The 11,204-nt window shown below is 35.2% G+C and overlaps 1 protein-coding gene across 4 annotated transcripts in view; it reads right to left on the bottom strand.

Annotated features, from left to right (window-relative positions):
- Positions 1-856: 856 nt before the first annotated feature.
- STIL (STIL centriolar assembly protein) overlaps positions 857-11,204 on the bottom strand; it is a 64,871-nt gene continuing 54,523 nt past the window's right edge. For all 4 annotated transcript variants that reach the window (XM_081223887.1, XM_081223888.1, XM_081223889.1 and 1 more), the window contains 2 exons: positions 10,010-10,260; positions 857-2,278 (listed from right to left, as the gene is read on the bottom strand). In XM_081223887.1, coding sequence (XP_081080013.1) covers positions 1,489-2,278; positions 10,010-10,260 — 1,041 coding nt within the window. In that variant the 3' untranslated portion in view covers positions 857-1,488. The remainder of the gene's footprint in view (positions 2,279-10,009; positions 10,261-11,204) is intronic.

Genomic DNA, 11,204 nt, shown 5'->3' with positions numbered 1-11,204 from the left:
GGCCAGCTAAGTATAAATTGTTTCATCAGATTATTACCTTAGAAGGCCCCAGCTGGGTATCTAGAGACCCAAGGTCCATTTCTTTCCAGTTTACATATCAAATTTTGATATAAGGCAATGACGTCTTCTTAATTTAACTTCAGAAGGAGAGCTTTCTCAAGTGAATGAGGACTTTTTCATTTACATTCAGAAATAACAATTTAAAACTTATTTTTTAAGAAGGTGAGGAAAGGAAGCAACTACTGATGCACTAAACAAGTTGGGTGGATCTCAAGGATATTATGCTGAGTGAAAACCAATTTCAAGAAATTACATACTATGATTCCATTTATATTAGTATTCTCAAAATGACAAAACTTCAGTGATAGACAACAGATCATTGGTTGTCAGGAGTTAGTGTTGGAGGGAGGCTGTATTTTAAAAGAGTAGAACTGGGGAGTTTCTTTGTGATGATGGGACAGTTCTGTATGCTGATTGTGGTGGTGGTTATGCAAATCTATAAGTGATAAAATTTCATAGTTACACACCAAAAAGTAAATAAATGAGTGCAGCAACTTGTGAAACCTGAAAAGTCTGTGGTTTAGTTACTAATATTGTACCCAATGTCAATTGCTTGGTTTTGATCATTTACTATAGTTATATATTATCATTGGGGGTTGCTGGATAAAGGGTACACCTGAACTCTCTGTATCATTTTTGTAATTTGGGGGGAGTCTAAAAAGTTTTTTTTTTTTAAAGTGGAGAAGGATATGCTACAGCAGAGGACAAAGGAAAGCAGTCAATCTAGACATTTTTATTAAGTTCCATTAAAAAATATTAAAACATCTGAAAAACTCACAAAGTTTATAAAACACACTCATACTCAATAATTTTATTATGTGATAGCTAGTGCTATATGTTGAAAATGTTACATTAACATCAACCCACAAGAGTGCAAAAGTTTTACTTCCACGGTACTTAACAAATATGCATCTTAAGACAACATCTATACTCCTTGTATAAAAGATCTTGTTACTTTTAAAAATAAAACTTTCCCCTTAAATTCAATAAGGGCTGATTTAGCTAATTTACTCAGGGTCATGATAACTTTATATTCTTTTGGTGATACTGGGTAGATGCAAAATGCTAGGAAAACAGACTTACTTTTCAAAATGTACAGTATAAAAGAGCAATTCAGATTCATAGTTGGATAGCATCTGCTTATCTAAATTTGTTGAAATAACTGATCTCAGGATTTGTTTAAAAAAAAAAAAATCCAGTGATGCTGAACGCCACTATTTGAACAAAGGGCACTTAGCCCTCCTAATAGCCAGCCATCTCATAGACAATCAGGTCATTTGTTCAGCTCTTTGCCATCAGCTGTTACCAAGAAACAGAGTGATGCCTAGAATGACTAGGAATTCCAAAACTATCAAAAGGCTCTGGCTTCCGTAAGTATCTTCAGGAGACATCTCATCCTCGTATCAGGAGGGCGGGGGAATTAAAAGTTTAAAATAGTTTTGGCAACTGTCTGAGACGCTTCACATCTAAGAAGGTGCCTACTGAATTCATACTATTCATTTGCTTTAAAGTATCAGAAGGTTTCAAACTTTCAGGAAAAATCGGAGCGTCCCTTACATTTTCTTTCTCAGGATGTTGGGTGAACTCTGCTTTTCCAGTTCGGAGTTTCACTGCAGGACTTGATTTAAGGTTCTTTAATATGAAATCTGGGTTTTCATTCAACTGTGGTGTTGCTTTTGGCTGCACAACTTCATTTGTAATATTTCTCAATACTGGCATATCTGTGTGGATGCCCATGGAGTCATGGTTACAACAAGTAGTTATCTCACAAGCATTCCTAGAAGGCTCTTTCTGACAATCAAGTTGTTCAGCTATGCATGTAAGGTTTTGATTCACTAAATGTTCACTCTTGGTATCTGTATTGTTTGGAGGCTCCTCTTCATCTTCACTATTGTCACTGCTTTGAATCAGTCCATATCTCTTCATGTATTTTTTGGTTGCAAATGACATGTTGTTTGGTGAAATTAAACTAAGGCCCACTGTGTTTCTGTCTGTATTAATATGTAGAAGACTAAAAGATGGGTCACAGTTATTTTGGTTTGATCGAGTGAGAGAGAGTTGTGACAGCTGATTTTCATTTAAATATTTCAGAGCTATAGCATTTGCCTCCATGCTCAAATCCACACCGTTGGGGCTTAAGCCACTCATGCCAACATTACCAAATGACATGCAGTTTAACCCAGAGATCACTGCTTCAGGGCTGATGCATGCCAACACACTGAAAGACAGAACAGAGCAGGCCATCATTTATCTTATTCTGAGTACTAAACAGTGTAAATATAAATATGTTCCATTCTATGAAGGTAACAGTAAGTCTTCAGCTTTAAGCTTGATGGTGCTTTTTATCTGAGAGCTCAGACATCTAAGTCTTGATGATCCATATACATTCAAGGAGTAACTATGATAACCTAGAAGGTAATCCATGATGCAAAGACTGAAAGTGGAACACAAATTAATTTTCCTAAATTTATATCAGTTATGGTTTTAAGACCAAATAGAAGACCCGAAAATGTAAAGCTTTTTAATATTGGTAAAATAAAACAAAAATAAAATCAAACAGAAAACACATCTGATAATATAACATTACAAGATTTGGTGAGTAGCTCAGAATATTACATTGTTCATAGTTGAAGAGATTCCATTTGTAATGAATGAAAAATATCAACCAGTCTCTGGTTATGGACATGTATGCGTGTGTGTGTGTGTATACACCAATTTTCTTTTGTTAGATATGATCCTCACTCACTTTGGTTGGTTGATCTCATTAACAGTAATCAATTGACTTGTCTTTTCCTGTATATCACATATACAGTAATAGCTGCTAACTTTTATCGATGCCTTATTATGTGCCAGGCACTCTGATAAACATTCAGTGCCTCATTTAATCCTTGCAGAAACCTTTCTCTGGGAGGTTGTCCCTATCAGGTATTTCAACCTTATTCTCCATTACAACAATTCACATTTCCCTTCCCCTACTTTTCTGTTTTCTCCTCGGCATTTATGGCTACCTATATACTTAACTCACATTTTTTATTGTCTAGCTCCCTCATGAAAATCCATGAGGGCAAGGGATTTTTTGTCTCTTTCCCCCACTACTGCAGTATCCTTGGTGCCTGGAACAGTGCCTGGCACAGGGTAGATTCAATAAATATTTACTGAATGAATAAAATAGGTATTATTATCTTTATTTTACAGTTGAGAAAACTAAGGAATAGAGATTTTAACTAATTTCCCTAAGTTGAACAGCTAGTAACTGGCAAGCTGAGCCCAGGTCTGCCTTACTCTCTGGGGCTCTATAACCACTGTTTCACTATACTGTATTCAGCAATTTGTATTTTGCTATCAGAGTTTTTCTATTCCCTAAAAATCAGAGTCCTCTGTGTACTATTATATTATATATAATATATATATAATATACAATATATTATATTATTATTATATTCTAGTCAAAGAATATGCTATGACTTTCCATACCATCCAACGAAGAAATTCAGCTGTTTTATACATGCCAGCCACTGCCTGCATCCCTACCCTCACAAAGCCCAAATAACTATCAGGTATTTTTATTCTCACAAGTACCTGAAATTTTGAAGAAACTATTTTCAACCATCAATATCCCCTAAAACCAGTGATGTCATTACCAAACAATGGAAGAATGTGCTTAATAATGCTGTTCTTTATAACTACCTTGGAATTCTTCCTCAACCTTCTTGGTATTTACTGCTTTGGAGACTGTCTTAATAAGATGGAAGAGACAGTACCAATCTATCTAGATACTATTCTTTTATGATATATTCATAGTGCTAATATCTTCTGAATATAAAGTCATTTTTCTACTTTCTTTGCCTATTTCCTCAAAATTATAAGCAATTTGCATATTAAATCAAACTTGTACATATTAAAAATATATAATATCTATAGATAATATTAATGTAAATAATATGAAAAGGCAAATAAAAACTTCTAATTCAAAATGTTAAATATTAAGAAAAAGTAGATCTAATTTGAATTAGATCTTTTTTTTTAAACCATTTTTAAAAATTGAAGTATAGCTAATTTACAATGTTGTGTTAGTTTCAGGTGTACAGCAAAGTGATTCAGTTATTTATATATATATTCTTTTTCAGTCTTTTCCATTATACGTTATCATAAGATATTGAATATAGTTCCCTGAGCTGTACAGTAGGTCCTTGTTGTTTATCTATTTTATATGCAGTAATATGTATACGTTAATCCCAAACTCCTAAACTCCTAATTTATCTCCTCCCCCCATCCCCTTTGGTAACCATAAGTTTATTTTCTATGTCTGTGAGTCTATTTCTGTTTTATAAGTAAGTTCATTTCTATCATTTTTTTTAGATTCCACATATAGGTGATATCATACGATATTTGTTTTTCTCTGTCTTACTTCACTTAATACAACAACCTCTAAGTCCATCCATGTTGCTACAAATGGCATTATTTCATTCTTTTTTTATGGCTGAGTAATAACAGATCTTTTATAGAATGGTTAGAAGATCTATATAAATCCATGAAACAATCAATATCAGTTCAAAAGGTTCTTCAGGTTTCAATGTCTAACACAGCTAGCTAGTTTCGATTTGGGGTCTGGAGGAAACACCATTACTTTGAAAACAAAACAAATCAATAATACTCAGAACAAATGCATATAGACACTAGGGTAATTAAGATGAAAAGCAAAAGTAGGCCATTCCACTAATCAAATTCTAAAAGCCTTGATCACAGATATACTATATTATAATCTCATTAGATATGCAGTCACAAAAGGATGATGAGAGTCTATTTATGTTTAAATATGAGTCACATGCCAACAATTAAGGGAATTATTCCAACTTACTTAAAGATGAAAACCAACCCTGACTATTGTCCTGTTTGAATCCCAATTAGTTACCTCCTACTTATCCTACATAGGGTTTTCAACTAGAGAAAACATACCATTTTCAAGTAGAGAGCAAGGAAATAACTAGAGAGACTGCTAAGGATCTGTTTTGAATTCAAAAGGTCACTCCAATTGGGAATATGCCTGTAGAGGCTGCTGCCAGTCCTCCATCTTCCCTACAATTTCTAGGTATGTATGGGACCTTCTTTCATTGTTTTCCTGTTTTTGGACCTTCTTAATCTGCAGTGTTATGGAACAGGAAAGCAGAAAGGAAATCTTCCTTCCCCTGTCTCAGCTACTCTTCTGGCTGGAAGATATGCTCCTGCAGTCCAGAACTGGAACATGAAATAAGTTTTCACATAGGTACAATGACAAAGGTAGCTGGTTTATAGAACTAGGACAACAACAGGCATTACAAGGATTATAAAGATGACTTTTCTGGAATACCAAACTATAATTTATACACTATTTCTATAGGAAAAATGTGTCTTAAATTCTAAACAACTGCCTTATGAACTTGCAGCACACCAACTATATTATACCAATATGTGTTAAAAGATAACAACACAAGGCCATAAATACTGACAATAAGTATTACAGAGGTACTTATAAAAATAAGGCATTCATTGTAAACTTCAGTGATGACCCGAGTAGTTTGGATTTCCTTCCTTTATCAATCCATGAAGACCCACCAAATGTGGTAGAGGCAATGAGGATTCACAGATAGATAAAACTCATAATCTTGCTGGAAAGTCTATCACAAGAAATTGCTATATAATTTATTAGGAACAAGGTACTCTGTGAGTACAAAACAGCAATATTCTGGTGAGGGGTCCCAGAAACATTGACAAAGGAGGTGACGTCTGAGTTCAGCTTTGAAGGATAAGGATTCTGGCAAGCAGAAAGATAAAAAAGAGCATCCCAGGTAAAACTAACAGCAAGGAACTTTGCAAATGCCAAAGATGGGTAAACTGGAATTTCGTAGAGAGTGGTAGGAGATTATACTAAAAAAACTAAGTTCAAGACAAACTGTGAAACAATGTGAATTAATTAGGTAGGCTTTAGATAGTCTTATGCTTGGAATCTCCTCTCAGCCTAAGACTACTGACAACAAAATATGACTTATATGTGTTAGAGAAATAGTTTCAGTGCAGTCTCATTTTCAATCACAATGATATATAGAACCCATTAATAATGCATAAAATATAAATTAAAGATAATTTAAGAATTTTTGGTCTAAATTAGCACAGATCTTTAAAATGGTCAATTTTAATATAGGGTAATTATAATACAGTATGAAAATATGCTAGGTACCTCTCCTATGTGCTTCCATGATATACTATATCCTTCCTTTTCATAGCAGGTATCAGAGTATTTTATAATTGACTATTTATTTGTGCATCTTCTCCACTGAACTATAAGATCTATGAGGGGAAAGATGTCTTTCCTAGGTTATCTTGTATACCATGATATTTCTCATAGCTGGCTCACAGTAGCAGCTCATTATATATTTATTGAAGTAAAATGAGTAAAAGTATTGGTGAACTACTAATACATATAGCTGGTAGGAAGGTAAAAATCTTACTCTTTCAGAAAGCAATGTAGTGACGGCCTTAAAATTTTCCTACCATTTGACTTAGTCTTTCCACTTCTGAGACTTTATTCTAAGGAAATAATCCTAAACCTAAAAAATGCAATCTTTGCAAAAGGATGTTTATCATAGCAATATTTAAAATAGTAAGACACTGAAAACAATTTGACTCAGTTCTGACAAAAGGGGAAGGGTTAAGTAAACAAATACTATGCCCTACTTACTGGTTTATTAGTTCCCCATTAAAGACGATGCTTAGAAGATGTTACAACAACTTTGAAAACATGATTATTTTCCAGTGTAAAACCAAAAACACTTTTTTGGGAGGGTATATACAGTATGGTCAAAACACAAAGCAGCAAAATATACACCACCGTTAAGACCCCACCAAAAAATTAAACAAGCAATAAGCATAGAGCAAAATAGTAAAAAAACCAAAACCAAACAAAAAAACTATGGACTTTGGAGTTAGAAGAGTAGGTTTAAAATTACAGGTGTGGGGGCTTCCCTGGTGGTGCAGTGGTTGAGAGTCCGCCTGCCGATGCAGGGGACACGGGTTCGTGCCACGGTCCGGGAAGATCCCACATGCCGCAGAGTGGCTAGGCCCGTGAGCCATGGCCGCTGAGCCTGCATGTCCGGAGCCTGTGCTCTGCAACGGGAGAAGCCACAAGAGTGAGAGGCCCGTGTACCGCAAAAAAAAAAAAAAAAATTACAGGTGTGGAGTCTTGAGTAAATTGGTACTTAATTTCCTCATCTATAACACATGTATAATAATAGTATCTATCACATAGATTATTGCAAGGATTAACTGAAATAATGTTGTATAAAACTTCAGCACAGTTCCTCATACATTATGAGCACTCAGTAAATGGTTGCTGTTAAAATTATTTTAGAAAAATAAAAGGAAATACAAAAGCAAAATTTTTAATAATAAATGAAGTTGGTTGGTATGAATATGTTTTGTTTTGGTTTTTTTGGCCTCGCGGCTTGTGGGATCTTAGTTCCCCGACCAGGGATCGAACCCAGGTCCTCAGCAGGGAAAGCACATAGTATTAACCACTGGACCACCAGGGAATTCCCTTGAATATGGGTTTTTCCTTGTCTACTTTTCTAAATTTTCCAAGGTTTCCAAAATAAACTTATATTACTTTGACAATGGAAACAAAACAAATATCAAACTCTATTTCCAAAGCTCTACAATATTTTACACAATTTATAACATAAAGCTTTTTAAAAAAATGTTTTCATGTGAAGATACAGCTATGTCATTGTAAAATTTTAGCCAGTTTACCCCTCTATGGAAATGATTAATTTAATATATTGTTTTGAACTGAAAACAATTATTTTCACATCAGCTTTTACTTCCTTGAGAAAATCATCTTACATGAAACTAAAATCCTATCTATGAATATATATCTATGGATTTTTCAACTTATAGGTAATTGAATTTTAAAAATGGGAACAGCCCACAATATTAAATGAAAATGTCTATTTTGTAATGGTAAGTAAAGAAAAATAAACAAAATTATATATATAGTAAAACAGCAACTATGTTTCCTAATTTTCTTTGGGTGTTATTAGTTCAGATGATATTTTCTTCACTTTGTAAAATTCCAACCCTGAGCATGTATTATTTTTATAGCATAAATTTATAATATAAACTGTCATTTAAATAAAAAGCAGAAGAATGTGACTACTCCACACATCAAAAGGCTTTACTTTCCATTTCATTATAGGCATTTAAAAACAGAATCAAGACATTAAGACATTAAAACAGGGTGGCCACTATGAAGAAATACATTACTTAAAAACTATTCCCTACAGGCAGCCATACCAAAACGTAAGGGTTCCACACAGATAGCAGGGTGATTTATGCATTTTAACAGATGTATATAGCCTCTATCCCAAGAGTATTAAAATAAAACCTTCAAAAATGCTACACTCATTCCTACCCTGCTGGTAGGCATACAAACAGGTAAAACTATTTTGGTGGGCAATGGCAACATCTATCAAAACTTCAGATGCACATATCCTTTGATCCTGCCTATTTCTAGGAATTTATCCTACAAAGACACTTGTACAAGTATATGTAGAATGATGTTCATTTAGCATTGTGTGAGATAAGAAATAAGAGATTCAGCCTAAAAATCCATTAATAGAGAACTCAGGTTCACTATATTATAGTACATAGGCACAACAGAATATTATGCAGCTGTTTAAATGCGTGAGAAATAACTGCATATACCTATAAAGAAAAGTACCTAAGATATAACGTTAAGCAAAAAACCCAAATTGCAACACTTATCACACAGATACATACTTGAACATGCCTAGAGCATTTCTAGAAGAATACCAAAGAAACAGTTAAGAGAAATAACCTAGGAGGAGTCAGACTGAGGAGTCTGGGAAGTGGGGGCTTTTGCATTCTACCTGATATTCTTGCATGTTATTTGATATTTTTTTAAATCATGAAATTGTATTACTTTTGTAACTAGAAAATGAGATCAAAAATAATAGAAAGCACACTAGCCTTAATAACATAATTTCCAGATTTTATCCTCTTTAAAAACAAGTATGTGTGGAGGTGATCTTTGATGAAGAGGAATCTAAACAGAACATGGCCAGTTGGAACTGGTGAGCAATAAGTAAGGTTCATATAACTATATTCTTTAAAACACATTTCTACAAAAAGGAATATTTTTTTAAAGGAAATAACCTTTTTAAAAAATTTATGTATTTTTGGCTGCATTGGGTCTTCGTTGCTGCGCACAGGCTTTCTCTCTAGTTGCTGCGAGAGGGGGCTACTCTTCATTGCGGTGCATGGGCTTCTCATTGCAGTGGCTTCTCTTGTTGCAGAGCATGGGCCCTAGGCATGCAGGCTTCGGTAGTTGTAGCACACAGGCTCAGTAGTTGTGGCTCGCGGGCTCTAGAGCGCAGGCTCAGTAGTTGTGGCGCACGGGCTTAGCTGCTCCGCGGCATGTGGGATCTTCCCGGTCCAGGGCTCGAACCTGTGTCCCCTGCATTGCCAGGCGGATTCTTAACCACTGCGCCACCAGGGGAGTCCCACAAAAAGGAATGTTTTTGCCTTTTAGATGGCACAACTGCATTAACTGTACATCCAGTAGCTGGCGCAGACCCCATCACCTCTGGGAAAACTTTTCCAGACATCAAAAATGAGCAAAAGCTCATTTCTCTTTCTATAAGACTCCCAGAGCATTTTGTTGGCATCTTTACCCAGGAGATATCCCCCAATATCCCTCAAATTACTTAGGTATATAACCTTCTCCTCTACTAGAAAAATCTAAAGGGTAGAAACGATCTCTTATATTTATCATATAGTAGACCCTGAAAAAAGGATAAGCCAATTGAATTGAGTGGCAAGCTTATACCTTTTCTCATGAAACAGCTGCAATACATTAAAATTTTTCTTTATCTTTTAAAACAAATTTTAAACTTACCTGGCATGATCCACTTTATGTACATTTTTCTTCACTTTAGTAGGAGAATCAATTTTTACTCCAAGGCTTCTTAGTTGCTTAAGGGTTGCATTAAGAACACAATCTTTGTCCACCGGTCCTGAATCATGTTTTTTTTTTTTAGTATGGTAAACATTCTGCATTCTGGTGCATTCGTGACTGATAATTACTGCTTTGGTAGATGGCTGTTCAGTTTCCTTGCAGGAGTTATTCAATAGGTGGTTCCCTTGACCCTGATGAAAAAAGAAAAAGGACATATTTGAAAAATCACTATTAAGAGTCTTAGGAAACAAAAATGCAAATAATAGTGGTAAGTAATGCCAGAGAAGAGCAAAATATTATCCTGCTAAATTCTACAAAATATCAGATACATTTGCCAAGTTTTATGGGGTTCTTATAAAAGAAGCCCATCCTAATGAATGAATGACTTCATCAGATCCTACAGAAAACTTAGAATGTTTGTTCAGAATTTGTTCATTTTAAAACCAAAAGATTTAAAATCATTTGAGTAATATTTCAAGTTTTTTTTTTTTTTTTTTTTTGGGTTCGCGGGCCTCTCACTGTTGTGGCCTCTCCCGTCGCGGAGCACAGGCTCCGGACGTGCAGGCTCAGCGGCCATGGCTCACAGGCCCAGCCGCTCCGAGGCATGTGGGATCTTCCCAGACTGGGGCACGAACCCGTGTCCCCTGCATCGGCAGGTGGACTCTCAACCACTGTGCCACCAGGGAAGCCCTATTTCAAGTATTTTTAAGGATTTATAGTAAATTCTTTATAAACAAGTTTAAAATCATGCCTTCATTTGAAAAATGATGTTTCAGAGTTATAAGTTTGATCTTTACGTTACTTTGAGAATTTGACTCCTCTCTTTTCTCGCTTTGAATGAGAATGACCTGTGATCCTATCTCTGCCTTCCTGACATTAAATCATATTTCATTCCCTTGAACACACGGCTGCTAGCACCAGCCTAGGACCTAGCAGGCAAATAACAAATACGTGTTAACTCATGAATACTTAGGGCCCTATGAAGTATGTTTAATTAGCCTTCAATTATAAATGGAGAAATCAAATGTTCCAAAGTGTACAATTGGTAAGTGACAGCCACGGTCATTCGACCTTCAAGTCCCAGTTTACATTCTAGCTTTTCCAAGATGACTGTTTTCTCCAACCAGAATTACCC

The sequence above is a fragment of the Mesoplodon bidens genome (genome assembly GCF_964165515.1).
Source record: "Mesoplodon bidens genome assembly, chromosome: 2".
Taxonomy (NCBI): Eukaryota; Metazoa; Chordata; class Mammalia; order Artiodactyla; family Ziphiidae; genus Mesoplodon; species Mesoplodon bidens.
The sequence above is the reverse complement of the archived record's forward strand: the minus strand, read 5'-3'. Positions and strand labels throughout refer to the sequence as shown.